Below are 18,980 nucleotides of genomic sequence, written 5' to 3'. Positions count from 1 at the left end.
AAAGGGCAGAAAAAGATATGTCATTCTAACACTAGTAAAAAAAAAGTATATTACTACTAATATAAAATATTAATTTTGGATTGAGGTTTCTTTTAATTACTTTTAATTAGTGTGTTTTAGAGCATTTACATTTAATATGATTGATAATGATTGGATTTAGGTTTCCTATTATTTGTTTTCTGATAAAATTAGTATAAAATTAGTATTTTGTATTAGTATTAAATAATGGTATGTATATATGTATTGAAAGAGTCTTGCTCTGTCTCCCAGCCTGGGGTGCAGTGGCGTGATCTCGGCTCACTGAAATATCCACCTTCTGGGTTCAAGTGATTCTCGTGCCTCAACCTTCTGAGTAGCCGGGAATATGGACATGTGCCACCACACCAGGCTATTTTTGTATTTTTAGTAGAGACGGGATTTTGCCATGCTGGCCAGTCTGGTCTCGAACTCATGACCTCAGGCGATCCACCCGCCTCAGCCTTCCAAAGTGCTGAGATTACAAGTGTGAGCCACCATGCCTGGTCAAATAATGGTTTTTAATATAATTAATATTACCAGAAATAAAGGTTATTTCAGAATGATAGAGGGGTCAAATAATCAAGAAGACAAAACTGTAAATGTTTCTGCACCTAATAAAAGAGCCCAAAATACAGGATGCATAAACAGCATTTCAAGGAGAAGGAGAACAAACCCATAACAATAGTTGTGGACTTCAACACTCCTTTTTCAGTAATCACGAGAGCTAGCAGATGGTAAATAGGAAAGGATATAGAAGACCTTAACACTATCAACCAACTTGACCATATTATTATTTAGGAAACACTCTACCTAACGATAGCAGAATACATCTTTCCTATTACAAATTGAACATTCACCTAATCAAACAATGTTTCAGGCCATACATGAACCTCTAAATTTTTTTAACTCATCACACCAAGTATGTTCTCTGACCATATGAAATTAAATTAGAAATCAACAACAAAGATATCTGAGAAATCCCTAAATGTTTGAAAATTAAACAATATGTTTCTAAACAAATTACGGTCAAAGAGTAAGTCATAATAGAAATTTTACAATATTGTGAACCAAATGAAAATGAAAATAAAACACATCACAAATTCTAACATATGTTTTTAGAAGTGCACAAAGGGGATGGGCACGGTGGCTCACTCCTGTAATTCCAGCACTCTGGGAGGCAGAGGCAAGTGGATCACCTGAGGTCAGACGTTAGAGACCAGCCTGGCCAACATGGTGAAACCCCATCTCTACTAAAAATACAAAAATTAGCTAGGTGTGGTGGTGGGCGTCTGTAATCCCAGCTACTCAGGAGGCTGAGGCACGAGAATCATTTGAGCCCAGGAGATGGAGGCTGCAGTGAGCCAAGATTGTGCCACTGCACTCTGGCCTGAGCGACAGAGCAAGATTCTGTCCCCCCAGCCCCCCAAAAAAGAGTGCATAAAGAAGCACATTGATTTAGCCTGGAATCCCAGAAGTTTGGGAGGCCAAGGCTGGAGGACTGCTTGAGCCCAGGAGTTCAAGACCAGCCTGGGCAATATAGTGAGACCTTGTTTATATTTAAAAAGAAGGAAAGAAAAAATAAGTCAAAGGAAATGAGGTATATATGCACAATAGAGTATTATTCAGCCATAAAAAAGTAAAACCCTTCTCAGGACATCACTGCCCTACCAGAAGAGAAAAAAAAAGGAAAAAAAAAAAAAAGTAAAATCCTTCATTTATAAAGCTTGAGGTTTGGAAAATAAAACCTGTTTGCAGCAACATGGTAGAACTGGAGGACATTATGTTAAGTGAAATAAGCCAAGGACAGAAAGACAAGTATCACACATTCTCACTCATATATGAGAGATGAAGAAGTTGATCTCATGGAGACAGGCAGTAGAATGATGGTTACTGGAGGCAGGGAAGCCGGCAGGGATAAAGACAAGTTGGTTAATGGGTATAAAAATTCGGTCAGATAGAAGGAATAAATTTTAGTTTTTGTTTGTACAGTAGGGTGACTACAGTCAACATAATTTAGTGTATATTTAAAAATAGCTACAAGATTTGTAATGTTCCCAATACAAAAAAAATGATAAACATTTGAGATGACGGATAGCCTAATTAACCTGATTTGATCATTACACGTTGTATGAATGTATCAAAATATTACCTGTTCCCTTATAAATATGTATACTCTACCTTGAGAAAACAGTGAAAAAAGCAGCTGTGGAACAACAACAACAAAATCAAAGAGAAAAACTTTGTGAACCTAGGTTAGTTAGGCCGGGAATCAGCAAACCATAGACAATCCACTACCTGTTTTTGTAATAATCAAAAGAATAACAATACAATTGATAATATGAAAATTATGTGAAATTCAAACTGCAGTGTTAATCAAGTTTGACTGGAATAGCTATTCTCATTCACTTACATACTGTCTATGACTGCTTTCACTGCTACAATGGCAGAGTTGCAACAGGGACTACAAGGCTGAAATATTTACTAGCTGACCTTTTACAGAAAAGTCTGGCAAGCTCTGGGTTAGGCAGAGTTGTTAGATGAACACAAATGTGTAAAAGAAAAAAGTGGTAAATTAGATTTCATCAAAATTTAAAACTTATGCTCTGGGAAAAAGACACTGTTAAGAGAATGAAACACGAGGCACAGATGGAGAGAAAATACATGCACATCACACAGCCTAACAAAGTACTTACATCCAAAATATATAAAGAACTCTCACTACTCACTAATAAGAAATCGGCTGGGGATGGTGGCTTATGCCTGGAATTCAAGCACTTTGGAAGGCCGAGGCAGGAAGATCACTTGAGCCCACTGGGGTTCAAAATCAGTCTGGGCAACAAAACAAAACGCCATCTTTACAAAAAAAATACAAAAATTAGCCAGGTGTGGTGGTACATACTTGTAATTCCAGCTACTTGGGGAGACTGAGAGGTGGGAGGATGGCTTCGGCCCAGGAGCTGGAGGCTGCTGAGTGGTGACTATACCACTGCTCTCCAGCCTGGACAACAGAGCAAGACCCTATCTCAAAAAAAAAAAAAAAAGATTTCAGTATTTTTCCATAAAATATGATATATAGATGGCAAATAAAAAGATACACATAGAAAGAGGCTCAGAACCATTAGTCATTAGGGACAAGCAAATTAAAACCAGAAGGAGATAACACTATATACCTATCAAGGTGGCTAAAAAAAAAAACAACAACAAAAACTGACAATATCAAGTGCTAGAGAAAATACAGGGCAACTGGAACTCTTCACACATTTGCAAAATGGTACAGCTACTTCAGAAAACAGTTTTGGCAGTTTCTTATAAACATACAACCCAGAAATCATACTCCTAGGTATTTACTCAAGAAAAACAATTACTATGTTCATACAAAAAATATTATGGGAACATTTAGGGCAGCTTTATTCGTAGTTGCCAAAAACTAGAAATAACTGAACTATCCAACTATTGAACAGATAAACACACTGTGATACACTCATATAAGGGAATGCTACTCAGCAATAAACTACTGATACACACAACAACATAGATGAAGCTCAAATACATTATGCACTGTGCACATATAAACTATTTAAAAATCAAAATACCTTTTAAAAAGTCAAGCAGTACATGAAAAAATTATATGATCAAGAGAGGTTTGCTGCAGAAATGTAAGGGTGGATCAATATTATAAGATCTACTAATATAATTCTATGAATATACACTACTGTAATTATATGTAGTATGCAGGAGAAAAACTATATGATCATCTTAAAAGATGCTAAGATGACATTTGACAAAATACAATAACCATATCTGATTTTTTTTTTTAATCTTCCCTAGCAAGCAGACTTGGATAGAGATTTAAAAAAATAGAAATGATAATAATAAAAATTAAAAAAAACAAAAAAAATAGAAATAGGTGAATACACTCAACACATTAAAGGTCTCAAACAAACAGTTAACCATGAAATACTTGCATCAGTTCCACTAAATTTGGAAAGCATGCTAAGATGCTTATCATTATAACTAACATTTAACACTGTTTTGGAGGTGTTAGGCAATGCAGTTTTTTTCTTTTATTACCCAGGTTCCCATCAATGGTAGAGGCAATCTTTATTCCTAGAATAAAGTTATTCCAATCAAAGCAAAAGCTACAAGAAACAATTAGAAAAGAGAATAGGTTAGCTAAACACAAAACTAATTTTTAAAATTCAGGAGTTTTCAACTAGAAGCCCCAGGAGAGCAGGGTATGTTTATAGATAAATTATTTAAAGATAAAATAAGATTTTATGGCATAAGTGAAAATATTTAGCAAATGAATTATACTTCATCCAATTTTGTAAAAAGGATGTACACACACATGTTCACACAAAGATGGCTACCTAACAAGAGGAACCAAAATACTAATGTTCTGGATTTTCTAAATTTTCTACATTACTTTCCTGATAAAGGGAAAAGGCAAAAATAATATTTAAAGGTTTTACTAGATTTTCAGAAGCATTATAAATAGAAGTCAAAGCTTTTTTCCTAAACTATTTATCAAAATCACAGACTAATGAATGTCAAGAACTTAAAAACAGGGTGAACAAACTGGCCAGCCACAGCCTTTTTTTGTAAATAAAGTTTTATTAGAACACAACCACGCTCATTTGTTTACTTTTTGTCTATGGCTGCTTTCATGCTGAGGGCAGAGCTGAGCAGCTGTGACAGAGCCAGGTGGCCTGCAAAACCTGAAATATTTACTAATTGGTGCCCTAAGAACAAGTTTGCCAATCTCCTGCCCATTAGACCATCTAGTTCATCCTATACTGTACAGGTGAGTAAACTGAGGTCCACAGAAGAATGACTTCTCTATGATCCAAACTCAAGTTAAGTAAGAAGCAATGAAGAACTCCATTTCCATGGTACTTTCCACCAGTTGGCCAGGAAACTCTCAAAACAGACATCCTGCCGTTTGGGAGGTAAACCTCAGGGTCTCATATCACATCGCAAGGACTGTATCTGCCAATAAATTGATGAGAAGACGACTTTGGAACACCTGCTAAAGGTCTGAGTAAACCCTAGTAGATTCTAGAAGAAGTTAATTTAAAAACCACATAAGCACAGACTAGGGAAGGTTTAAAAACAAACAGATGCTGAGAGTAAAATCTGGTTCAGTCTTTTCAATGGCACACTGTAACCCAACAATCCAGTCCCACTCCAAGGAATCTACCCTACAGAAACACCAGCTTAAGTGACTAAAGATACATCTCTGGCACATTTAGGACAGCACTGTCTATAAAAGCAAAAAAGGCCTGAATTCTCAACAGGACTAGTTTTTTAAGGCAAATAAATATGAGCAAATGCAGTTATGTATTACTAAAGAAGGGGGCACTTCATGTCTTTACCTTATATAAGGTCCTAACCTTCTGAGCATGTAAATTTGTGACCCTTGCCATAAATAATCTCCACTGTTAGGTTTCTTCCGAGACATAGAGAAGATTCACAATTCATGCTATCAAGGCATATAAGGACAACCAATATACCTGGAAGAAAGTAATCTTCCAAGTTTACAGAGGATCAGAAATCCAATGCATTTCACCTCGGTAATTCAGACTCAAAAGTTCAAATATGTATCTGAAATTACGGTAAAACCACTTTAAAACTTTTTATTATTTGCATAGTACAGTCATAAGGTGGAGAAAGCACAGTACAGTCATAAGGTGGAGAAATGAGTAACTTACTGAACAAGACTTTAAGAAATGTGTGAAATAATTTTGATGTCTACAAAAACAGGGAAAACTGCCCTTTCTGTCTACTTATTCTCTTAATTACTGTGATAAAAGTGTTGAAGTCTACAACTATTGTTAAGGATTTGTCTGTTTCTCCTTAGAGTTCTATCGGTCCTCACATATTTTGAGGCTCTGTTACTAAGTTGATAAACCTTTAGGAGGACTGTTTTAGGATGGGCTAAGATGTTATTCACTATTTTAAATGTTGGGCCATCTCTTGAGTCAAATATCTAACCAAGAATTAGAAAGGAAAAGGACAAGAGAAATTCCACACAGATTAATATATGCATTTCTGAAATACTTTCTCACTTTCATAGAATATACTATACACAGACCTCAAAAGAGGCACTATGAACACACTGAAATCGAGCAGGAAGCCATATTTCTAGTAAAATATATAAACTGCATCTACTGAACGTTGCCATTTGGTAAGAATCACATGGCCATGCTGTTTCCCAAGTGTGTGAAGTACAGAACACATCCACGAGTAGAGAGGAGTCTAACCATAACTTTCTTAGCAAATCTCTAGGGGTTCCATAGATAAATAATTTGGCCAGTGACTCCTGAGAAAGAGGTTCTATATAGGAGAACCTAGACACACTAGGACATACTAGCATCTCACAATTCAGTTTGCACATCAACTTAAACATTTTTATAACACTGAAATTCCCTGAGTTATCAAATTTAATTTCTCAACCAAAAGTCTCTGAATCCTAATCCTTCCTTCCCTTCTTGCCTAAATATGTGACTCTTAGCTTAATTTTACCAGGACTGTGGCAGATTTTCTAATTACATGTTAACTGACTGCCTCTTCACCCTACCTCCGAGAATAACAAATAATGGAAAGTTATCTCACACATGACCCCAAATCTTATTGCAGAAATGCAATACCATCACATACACAAAAAATGCTGGGCCCAGAGTTTCCACAAAGGAGGACCTCAGCCAGACCTCTAGGGCTACCCAAGCTGTGCAGGATTTAGGGCAAATGAAAGGCTAGAGGAAAAGAGATTTAGGTAAATTCTCACTGGTCTAACAGAGGCAGACAGAATACAATGAGTCCAGGAGAACTTTCTGCAATGATATGAAATGACCCAAATGTTCTCCATTTGTGTGGTGCAATACACATGATTACAGAGCACTTGAAATGAATGTTTAATAGTTAGTGCTACTAGCTATTAAAGTGAAGTTTTCATTTTACTTAATTTTTTTTAAGAGATGGGTTCTCATTCTGTCAGCCAGGCTGGAGGGTGGTGGCACGGTCCATAGCTCACTAGAGCCACATACTCCTGGACTAAAGCAATCCTCCCACCTCAGCCTCCCAAATAGGTAGGACTACAGACATGCCATTCTATGCCTATTTAAATTCTTTTGGAAAGACAGGATCTTACCATGTTGCTCAGGCTGGTCTTGAACTGCTGCCTCAAACAATCTTCCCACCTCAGCCTCCCAAAGTATTGGGACTACAGGTGTGAGCCACCGCACCTGGGCTACTTAGTTTTAATTAATTTAACTCTCCACATGTGGCTAGGCAGCTACCATACTGGAGAGTACAGAGGGTGAAAAGAATCCACAGGCTTTCTTTGACTCAACATTCAGTTCCACAGTTACTTTGTGCTGCCTACTGCATTCAAGAGATTGAACCAGATATTAGAGAGACTGAATGAGACTTTCCCTGCCCAAAGTAGGTTGTAATGAAGGAAGGGCCAGATCATTAACAGCTCATTTCAGTTCTATGTCTTAACAGATAAAGATATAGATAAAGGGGTTAAAAAGAGGATAAAACAATCCTTCCTAAAGGTTTATGGACTTTAGGAAGGAGCCTCAAAATACATGAATACAGAACCTCAAAATACATGAAGATTGCTTGAACTTAAAGGAGAAACAGACAAACCCTTTACAATAATTATAGACTTCAACACTTCTCTCAGTAATCAACAGAACAAGTAGAAAGTCAGACAGATCTTAATAACACTATCAACCAACCTGACCTAATTAACATTTATACAATACTCCACCCAACAAGGGCAGAATATAAAATTCTTTTCAAGTACATATGGAACATTCACTTAGACTGACAAAATGTTGGGGTGCAAAATAAACTTCTAAAAATGTTTTACAAAATTAAAGTCATACAAAGTATGCTCTGAACAAAATGAAATTAAATTAGAAATCAGTAACAGAAAGACACCTAAAAAATCCCCAAATATTTGGAAACTAAAACAATTAATGCACATGGTCCTGGAGGTTAAGGGGGTGGAATACAAAGGAACTTAACCCCACCTGGGGGTAAGGGGAATGGTGATCAGAGAAGGCAGGCTGGAGAAGGTGATGGATGGGTGACTAGGAGTTAGGTATGTGAGAACTATGAAGAAATCAGTATTACTAGATCAAATTCGAGATGAAGACAAGGAGTGAATAAGGAAAAGAGAAATAAGGGACATTTAGAAGTCAGTTTCATCCTTGACTCCTCTTCTCCCATTCATCACATCCCAGCCTAACCAATCTATCACTAAGAATTCATTCTAACTCCTGAATTATTTTCTGCCAGGCGCACTTCCCAAAGTGTAATCCCAGCACTTTGGGAATCTAAGGTGGGTGGATTACTTGAGGTCAAGAGTTTGAGACCAGCCTGGCCAACGTGGTGAAATCCCCTTCTACAAAAAAACACAAAAATTAGGCAGGCGTGGTGGTGCACACCTGTAGTCCCAGCTACTCAGGAGGCTGAGGCAGGAGAATCGCTTGAACCCAGGAGGCAGAGGCCGCAGTGAGCTGAGATCATGCCACTGCACTCTAGCCTGGGTGACAGAGTGAGACTCTGTCTCAAAAAACAAAAAACTTAATTAATTAAAATTTAATTTGCAATAATCCAGTAAATAATCCTAGTTATATGCCCAAGAGAAATGAAAACATACGTATAGATAAAAACATGTACACAAATGTGCCCAGCAGCATTATTCGTAATAGCCAAAATGTGGAAAGAGTTCAAATGTCCATGAACTTACGAAATGGATAAGCAAAACATGGTCTCTGAGCACAGAGGTGTGTGCCTATAATCCTAGCTACTCTGGAGGCTGAATGCTGAGGCAGGAAGATTGCCTGAGCCCAGGAGTTTGAGGTCAGCCTGGGCAACACTGCAAGACCCTGTCTCCATAAAAAAATAAATAAATAAATAAATAAAGTGGCATAGCCATACAATGAAGTGTTATTCAAATATAGTACTGATACATGTTAAGATATGCATGAACCTTGAAAACATTGGGCTAAATGACAGAAGCCATGAATTATCATATTATATGATCGTTCATAGGAGGCAAATCAACAGAGAATGAAAGTAGGTAAGTGGGGCTGGGCGCGGTGGCTCACGCCTGTAATCCCAGCACTTTGGGAGGCCGAGGCGGGTGGATCACGAGGTCAAGAGATCGAGACCATCCTGGTCAACATGGTGAAACCCCGTCTCTACTAAAAATACAAAAAATTAGCTGGGCATGGTGGCACGTGCCTGTAATCCCAGCTACTCGGGAGGCTGAGGCAGGAGAATTGCCTGAACCCAGGAGGCGGAGGTTGCGGTGAGCCGAGATGGCGCCATTGCACTCCAGCCTGGGTAACAAGAGCGAAACTCCGTTTCAAAAAAAAGAAAGTAGATAAGTAGATAAGTGGCTGCCAAGGGATGAGCAGGACAGAGGGGAAGAAGAGGGAGTGACTGCTGTAGGTATGGGCTTCTTTTGCGGGGGAATAAAAATGTGCTGGAATTAGGTAGTGTTAATGGTTGCACAACTCTGTCAATACACTAAAAAAAATTCACTAAATTATATACTTTACAAGGGTAAATTTTACAGTATGTAAATTATATCTCCATAAAGCTGTTACCTTTTAAAAACTGAATTTTCATAAATATTGCTTGAAAATCATTCAGCAATTTAGAAGATGTCCAATAAATGTTAGTGATTTACTGTCACTATTTTAAAAATTAGACAATCATAAAATATTTGAATATAACTATCTAGAAAAACACATAAAAATTTTAGCTATATGCCAGCAGACAAAACAATTAAACATTACATTATAATTACATTTAATTATGTGCATTTTAATTCTTTCTATATGGTCACTTTCGATCTTCTAAAGTGCATTTTAATGTATAAGTGTTTTTTTTTTTTTTTTAGTTAAAATAACATGCTGCCTCCTGAGGCTTATCATTTTAAAAAACCAAAAGCATGAAAAAAATTAGGGACTGGGTGCAGTGGCTCATGCCTGTAATCCCAGCACTCTGGGAGGCTGAGGTGGGCGGATCATGAGGTCAGGAGTTTGAGACCAGCCTGGCCAATATGGTGAAACCCTGTCTCTACTTAAAAATACAAAAATTAGCTGGGTGTGGTGGTACATTCCTGTAGTCCCAGATACTCAGGAGGCTGAGGCAGAAGAATTGCTTGAACCCGGAAGGAAGAGGTTGCAGTGAGCCCAGATCGCGCCACTCCAGCCTGGGCAACAGAGTGAGACTCTGTCTCAAAAAAAAAAAAAAAAAAAGTTAGTATCAGCGTCAAGCTTGTGCTCAGACCATAACCACTGTAAGCAGGCACTCAAAGAGAAGGAAGACCAAGGTGCGCACAGGACTCAGGGAAGATCTCCCAGGAAGAGGGATTCAAGCCTGGCTAAGGAGCAGGAAGGGAAAAGGGCATCAGCTAGGATTTGCTCCTGTGTCACCCAGATTGCCACTTGCCCACCATGACTACCACTCTCTCATCCCCATGTCTCCACCATTCAGGGTCTTTAGTCCAAGGAAAGACACAGGGTTTTGAGGAGTGAGGAAAGGAGGACCTAACAGAAGAGACCAGAGCTCCTGGTCTTAACATCTCCAGTTCTGTTATACACATGTTTCAATACAAACGTCCAAACACGCCCACGGGTGAGAAAAATAGAAAAGCACGAACTGTATGCAAGACTATTTATTACTGCACAGCTAGGACACGCCTCTCTACTACTCACAAATCATGTTGCCCAACTTTTTCAAAATCCTTTGGCTCTCATTTTGTTTAATTCTCATGTTTAACCTCTTGAGGTACTGCTACCTAAAAACAGCTGTTGTTAATTTCCCTTATAATCTTGACTTCCCTATTGTTATTGAAAGTACCACCATTCTTAGGGAGGCATATGTGATGCATTCCCCTCTCCACACATCTCTATGTCAAGGCCTGAAGAACTCTAAATTACCTCCTGGACTCATCTTCCATCCAGGACTACAAAACCCACCAGCTATTCTCGTCCTTGTCAATCCATCCTGCAAAACAGAAGCTAAGCTAAACTTCCTGGCATCCCTCTGAAATCATACCCCACTCTTTCAAGATCTTCCGATTATCCCAATATTCAAAATTAAACAGATTTGAAACAGATTTGAAAGAGAGAGAGAGCTTCAGGTTACTTCCCCAGTAATTCTCTCAATTTGGAAGAAAGGGCTACACCAGTGGTTCAACAGCATCTCTATGATTTCATCTGGTTCTGTTTCATGTTCGTGCACTGTGCTGCTGGGTATACAGCATATCCCCCCAGGTGTTCAGCAGTGAAAAATGCCTGAGGATCACAATCTAACCCAATCCTTATTCTACAAATAGATGAGGGGGGAAGTACAATTGCTATAGCCTGATCCTCTCGGTACTGCTCCACACAGTATACAAGGGAGTTTTGGTTTATTTCCTATTCATACACTCAGGCTCTTGCTAAACCAAGTTACTTGAGACTGCCCACACTTTACTATCAGTGCCTGCTGCTCCCTCCCATTCCCTCCCTCAATCTGCCTGTCCTTACTCTCCACATGCCCATCCAGGAAGCATATGCCCACACCAATCCCCTTAAACAGGGTATATAATCTCCCCTCCTTTAAATGTCCACTGCACTTTGTACCTTGCTTATAGCAATCAGAAATTATACTAAAAAGATATTAAGATGACACTGGTGGGAATAATATTGTCAAATCAGTGACAAATTATGTTTCAGGTAAATCTATGGTTCATTCATAGCATCTCTGCCACTGATTTCCGCTGTCACAATCCTTAGAGGACAAAATCACTAACTCTCCCAGGATAACACCAGGGTTTTTGTTTTATGAAGTCATCAGAGATTCCAACTTTCAAAATTCCAGGTAAGTATTCTCAGAAGTCTCACACAAGACTGAGACTGAAACATAAAAACCACTCTGTTTTAAATATATCTTAAAATTAGCAAATGCTTAATTTCAAAGTGCTGTCAGAACTTTACCAAATGCTGACTGAAAACACTTTCTATACAATCCTTCTCAGTATATTGGCAATGTCATAAAACCTATAGGCTGAAGCAATTCTAAATTTAAAAAGTAAAAATAAATTATTCAAAACATTATTCAGCCATATGCCTTTAGCTTAAGCAAAACTAGGTGACTTCAATTTTATACTAAAAAGTTATCATTCTTACATTTTTTCCATAAAAGGAAAACAATCTTCAATGAATAAACCTTTCAAGACTTTAGTAATGTCAATTAATATCTTTGCATTAAGTTATATTACCTACAAAATACTGAGTTATTTCTTATATTAGGAATATTTCTTATATTAGGAATGTCACATTGTCAGTACTTAAGCCAACACTGTAAACTATAAAAATTAATCAAATTGCTCTAAATTACCCATAAAGTAAATTCCTCTTTCAGCCTTCACTGTACAACAGGATTGAAAGTCATCAATCATACTTCTTTATGTGTTATTGGACTATTTTTAACCAGTTCTAAAACTTTTTTTTCTTCCATCTACACATTTATCTGACAGTCTTCCTCCAGGGAAGTACAGACTATAAACCAGTGAAACTAGTACTTAGCCTAAACAACTCACTGCCATGCACTTTTAGCCATTCAAGGCAAGTGGGCATGTTCTAAAAGTTTAGAACTCAACATGTCACTTGGAGGGAGCGGTGGGTGAGGGGAGGGGAACTTAGAGAATGGGCCAATAAATGCAGCAATTCACGATGGCACACATATACCTATGCAACAAATCTGCACATTCTGCACATGTATCCCGTTTTTTTTCTTTGTAGAAGAAATAAGGGGAAAAAAGTCACATCCATTGTACTGTAATCTTAAAAAATAATGTGTTGCAAAAGGTAAGGACACTCAAATTAACATCACAGCCAATAAAGGAAAATGCCTGGCAAGCAATATGAAATAGTAACTCAAAAAAAAAAATAAATAACTCTTGCAATGAAAAACATTCACTGATCAAACTGTCCATCAAAACCCAATTAGAAAAAAACAAAAAACAAAAACTAATTAGACCAATTTTTAATTTCCTAAGTCCAAAGATTTAGGAGATGTGACACCCACCGCAAAATTATCAAAACTTCATCTATTATAAGTTCTCATCTACTAACAATTTATCCAACCAATCTTTGATGAGCACCTGCTAGGTGCCAAACACTGTTATAGGAGCTGCAGGTGGAATAAGCTCAATATCCATCTCTAAGGAGTTAATAATTCCATACAAAGAAGGACAAATAGACACCCAGTAGGCTACAACTATCATTAAGAAAAACAAAAGTCGGTCGGCCAGGCTCAGTGGCTCACACCTGTAATTGCAGCACTTTGAGGAGGAGGGGGGATATCACCTGAGGTTGGGAGTTCGAGACCAGCCTGACCAACATGGTGAAACCCCGTCTCTACGAAAAATACAAAGTTAGCCAGGTGTGGTGGGGCATGCCTTTAATCCCAGCTACTCAGAAGACTGAGACAGGAGAATCATTTGAACCCCGGAGGTGGAGGCTGAGGTGAGCCAAGATCACCATATGTACTCTAGCCTGGGCAACAAGAGCAAAACTCTGTCTCCAAAAAAAAAAAAAAAAGGAAAGAAAGAAAGAAAAAAGGAAAACAAAATGTCAGGCTGGTGCTGTGGCTCATGCTCGTAATCTCCGCACTTTGGGAGGCCGAGGTGGGCGGGTCATCCGAGGTCAAGAGTTCCAGAGCAGCCTGACCAACATGAAGAAACCCCATCTCTACTAAAAATACAAAATTAGCTGGGCGTGGTGGAACATGCCTGTAATCCCAGCTACTCGGGAGGCAGGAGAAGAATCTGAACCCGGAAGGCGGAGGTTGCAGTGAGCCGAGATCACACCATTGTACTCCAGCCTGGGCAACAAGAGCAAAATGCCGTCTCAAAAAAAGAAAAACAAAATGTCACAAAAGTATCATTAAGTAAATAAATTTTTTTAAATGACACCTAGCTACAGATTGTAATTTAAGTCAGCATATGCACAGTTATCAATCCTATATATTATTTGCTAGGCCTTCAAACAGGACTTAAAGTTAGCTGAACTGCCCTGCCAAAATGTCTCAGCTCTGTCTAATCAGAAACATTTCCTCCAGGGGTGTATGCAATTCAGTCTCCATGTTTCAATTATTGGTTCTGTGTACAAACAAAGAAGACCAACAAGTGATTTCTCAAGGTAAAAATTATTACCATAAAAGGTGTACTAGGCCAGGCATGGTGGCTCACACCTGTAATCCCAGCACTTTGGGAGGCCAAGGTGGGCAGATCACAAGGTCAGGAGTTTGAGACCAGGCTGGCCAACATGGTGAAACCCCATCTCTACTAAAAATATAAAAATTAGCCGGGCATGCTAGCAGGTACCTGTAATCCCAGCTGCTCAGGAGGCTGACAGGAGAATCGCTAGAGCCCAGGAGGTGGAAGTTGCAGCGAGCCGTGATCGTGCCATTGCACCCCAGCCTGGGTGACAGAGCAAGACTCCGTCTCAAAAACAAAAAGATGTGCTAAAATTAAGTTGGCAAGAATTTTCGTGTAGTCCTTTCTACATCTAAGACATAAATACCTGACACTTGATTCATTCCCTTCATTCTCCCTACAGCCCCCCCACCCCTACAAGCCAGGCAACCATTCTGACCATCAGGCAAAAGAAATTACCTTTTCTCAGTTTATGTTAGGACAACTCACGTGGGTTTACATTTGGCTTAATATAATACTACTCTACTTCTCCAATAAGTAAGCATTTATAAAAAACAGAAACTTCTCAATTTAACCACTTCTACTATCCGAGTCTCTCTGAGAAAGACACTACACGCCTTAATTCAAGGAAAAAAGGTTCTTTTTCCTCACAAATACTTCCTCATAAACTTTATTTTTCAAATGCTTTTAAAACCAGATTCTAATTTAATTAATCGAGATCTGCAAAATTATAAAGGAAAAGTCTTGCCAGTTTTGCTCTGGTTATGTTAATTTCACAATTTAGTAAATTGCAACTACGTATTTAATACAAAGCAGTCTTTTGGAGGAGGACGAGGGGTTTTTAACAAAATGCATCTCAGCACCAGCCTAGAGAAACTTTCTGTGAGAAAACAGAAGAGGGGTTACCATGGAGAAATTCATCATTACAGATTTCTGTGAGGGCTTTTTCCTCAGAAATAGAGTGAAAAGAAAAAGTCGTCGTGTAATAAATCTGATACTGATGCTACATGACTTTGAAAAAAGTTCGTCTTCGGCAATTATGTCTAGATGATCAACTACACATCTTCTGCAACAGGTGACACGAAACTGCATTTCCCAAGCCAGGCAAAGCGATCAAATGAGTTAAGACGTGCGTTCCTGCGGTTTTGTACTTTTATTTTTGACTTAACCAAAACAATTTTGAATCGGATGAATTACCAAATTTGGTTGGGTCTTGTTTGGCTTTCTGCTTTGCTTTTTCATCAGCCATTTACCAGCAACTGTTGCATGAGCCCATTAGCACTCGAAGAATAAAAACAAACACACAGGACCAGATAAGATTCCCCTACTAACCCAAATGATCCGTTTCCTTAACACAATTTTAAAACCACAGCTAAGGGTGTGAAAATAGACATGTTTTTGTGTGTGTTTGTGTGCCACAATCTGCCCAAATCCTTAATTCCCTTTTAAGTAACAGATATATAATAAAAATCAGAAAGAAACCACATTAGAAATGCAAAGAGGTTTGCAAAACAAGAGGCTTCTTTCATTCCAGAAAACCACACCAAAACAAGGGAAGAAAAATGAATGCAATGGATACATGTCTGCCAAAGTTTCAATCCTGCCCGGTGGAGACATTGCACTGGCACAAATTTTGAAGAGGAAAAAGAGGGGGTTGCGGGGAGAGAGAGCAAGTGAGTGTGGCCTGCAAACTGCAACAATGCAATCTCCATTTTGAACAATGCGCCTCTTTCCTCTTGTAAATCTAGTTTTTTGCCACTTGATGTGCCGTCGCGTTTCCCCTCTGTTTGGGGGGGAGGCGGGGTTGGGGGGAGATCGGAGCAGGATGCACAGCACACGAGTGAGCAAGGGGGGAGGGCAGAGGAGGTGGGGAAGGAGTCTGCAGCAACTGGGCTGGGTGGGTACCTGGAGTGCTGCTGTAGGTACTATGGCTCCTGAAGCTGCTTTCCGTGCAGTAACTGGCGTCGTCGTCGTCGTCTTCCATCTCCTCCGGATAATCGGAGTCATCGTCGTCCTCCTCCATCTCATCCTCCTCGTCGTCCTCAGAATCCTGGGTCTCCTCGGCGTCGCCGTCCTCCTCCTCCTCCTCCTCGGAGACCATGTCCTCCTCTTCCTCCTCCTCCTCGCTCTCGTGGTCATCGTACACCACTTTGTTGACGGCCCTCCGGGCCGCGGTGGTCCGGGCCAGGTGGCCGCCGCCGCCCCCGCCCCCCGTCCTGCCTCCCCCGCCTCCTCGCCCCCCCCGGCCCGGGGCGCTGGTGCTGGGGGGGGCCGGCGGCGGCGGCGGCGGCTTCCTCCGGCTACTGCTGCCCCCCCTGGGCGAGCTCAGCCGCGTCTTGGGCGCCACCTCAGCCTGGGCGGCGGCCCACCTGCCCCGGCTACTGCCGCGGTGCCGCGAGCGGAGCCCCCCGATGGGTCCGGACGTAGGCGGCGGCGGCGGTGGCGGCGGGGCCGGGGCGCAGCGCTCCGCAGCGGGAGCCGCGGGCTGCTTGGGCGGCCTGCCCCGCCGGCCCCTCATGTCGGAGCCGAGGCGGGGGGAGAAGGGAAAGCGGAGGGGGAGGGGCGGGCGCAGGGGGGGCGGTGGGGAGCGCCGGGGCCGAGTGGGGAGGCCCGCGGGGCCGGGCGGGAGGGGCCCGGCCGGCGGAAGCGGGTGGAGGGAGAAGGCTCAATCCGAATTGCTGGGGCCCCACTCCGGATCGCCTTCAGCCGCCATCTTGTTTCTTCCCTCTCGCTCGGTGACTGGGGGAACCGACAGCGGCCGCAGGCCCGGAGCGCGGTCACGTGAGCTGCGCCGCCGACGAGCCTGGGACGGAGCGAGGCGGTGCAGCGGCCGCTAGGGGGAGCGCGGGAGCGCCGAGTCGGGGGCGGGGAGCATGGGACTTCTGGGCTCGGCGCAGCTCGGCGCAGCTGGACTTCGGGCGCGGGTGGCGCGGCAGAGACTGGTGCGCAGCTCGCGAAATGCCCCTGTGTCAAAGACCTTCGGAGACCACGGGCTCCGCGGACCCCTGGCGGGAGCCCAAAGCCTGCCGGACCTCCTCCCCGCGTCTCCCCTTCCGCGGCTCGGAGAGGAAGGCTGGAGAGCCCCCAAATATCATTCCCCTCCCGGCCCCCTAGGGAAACTAATGCTGAAAGAGCCAGAGAAAAGGAAAAAAAAGTATCGGAGCGGGGCGGCCCGAGCGACCGAGGACACTGGGCAGCGCCACCGACGGAGGGAAATTAGTCGGGGGGACAGGGAGACAAGTCCCCAGAATTTAGGAAACTCCTTAGCTTGGAGCTGGAGTCCTGAAATTGACTCGGATGACAACTGCTTCGCGCTGCGCCAGGAGCCACGCCCCGGGCTGCCACGCCCGGAGGGAGGGGCGCTTTAAGGCCTATTCCGTGGAATCCCCAATTGGAAAGCCTCAGGAAACTCCAGAACGCAACTACTGCACGTTCCAATCTCCCGCCACCCTCCCAGTGCCCCAGCTAGGACCTCGACCACCTCAGCAAGAACTTCTTTCTCCTCTGCAGTGGAAAACGAAATCCTGCCTAAAACCTACATCACGGTGTTATGTTTGTATTATCGGGAAATAACCTTGATTTATTTACTTGACAAGTCACTAGGTTTCAGCTTAGCCCAGGGGACGAATCATGATGACATTTCAGGCACCCTCAAACCTTATCACAGGGACTCAAACCCTGAGTGGTTGAGGGCAGCTCTTCAGATAAGAGGTTTTATAAACTTATATTAATATTTGACATAAGTGACAACCAAAAAGTAATTTAAAGAAAAATAGTTGGCCTGACTCGGTAGCTCATACCTGCAATCCCAGCCCTTTGAGAGACCAAGGCCGGAGGATAGCTTGAGGTCAGGAGTTCGAGACAACCCTGGGCAACATATCAGAACCTCGTCTCTAGAAAAAAATTGAAAAATTTGCCGGGTATGGTGGTGTGCACCTGTGGTCCCAGCTACATGAGAGGCTGAGGTGGGAGGATCGCTGGAGCCTGGGAGACGGATGTTGCAGTGAGCAGTGATTGCACCACTGCACTCCAGCCTGCATGATAGAGCAAGACCCTGTCTCAAAATTGAAAAAAAAAAAGAAACAAAAATACCTAACAGGATTTCTGTCCACCAAATGGCTATTTCAATCGCGGCGTCGCCCTCCTCCTCCATCTCCTCCTCGGAGACCATGTCCTCCTCTTCCTGCTCCTTCTCGCTCTCGTGGTCATCATACACCAAATGTGAACACATTTGTGTTCACAATTGTGTTCACATTTGTGAAATTTTTCACATGTGAAATTTTTGTTCACATATGTGAAATGAAAATTAAAATACAAGCACTAATTGCCAAATATATGCATTCAGTACAATTTGGTTGAGCTTCAAAAGCGACAAATGTGTATGTATCTCCAGAGACCAGGTAAGTAACGTAAGTCGATAAAGTAGGCAAGATGAAGACTTAGGCCAATGGAAGTGCCTGTATTTTGTTTGAAGAGGGTGGCTCAGGCCTGTAATCCCAGCACTTTAGGAGGCCAGGTGGGTGGATCACTTGAGCCCAGGAGTTGGAGATTAGCCTAGGCAACATGGTGAAATCCTGTCTACTAAAAATACAAAAATTAGCTGGGCATAGTGGCGGGTGCCTGTAATCACAGCTACTTGGGAGGCTGACAGGAAAATCGCTTGAACTCAGGAGGCAGAGGCTGCAGTGAGCCAAGATCGTGCTACTGCACTCCAACCTGGGTGACA

At 41.7% G+C, this 18,980-nt stretch overlaps 1 protein-coding gene across 3 annotated transcripts in view; it reads right to left on the bottom strand.

Moving 5' to 3' along the window:
- BPTF (bromodomain PHD finger transcription factor) overlaps positions 1-16,995 on the bottom strand; it is a 155,451-nt gene extending 138,456 nt beyond the window's left edge. For 2 of the 3 annotated variants that reach the window (XM_012453870.3, XM_012453869.3), the window contains exon 1: positions 16,160-16,995. In XM_012453870.3, the coding sequence (XP_012309293.2) occupies positions 16,160-16,772 (613 nt within the window). In that variant the 5' untranslated portion in view covers positions 16,773-16,995. The remainder of the gene's footprint in view (positions 1-16,159) is intronic. The other variant, XM_064369659.1, reaches the window with a different exon arrangement.
- Positions 16,996-18,980: the final 1,985 nt, after the last annotated feature.

This window comes from Aotus nancymaae, unplaced genomic scaffold (assembly GCF_030222135.1).
Source record: "Aotus nancymaae isolate 86718 unplaced genomic scaffold, 86718_ANA_hifiasm-v0.15.2.pri h1tg000089l, whole genome shotgun sequence".
NCBI lineage: Eukaryota > Metazoa > Chordata > Mammalia > Primates > Aotidae > Aotus > Aotus nancymaae.
This window is presented reverse-complemented; position numbering and strand designations above follow the sequence as displayed.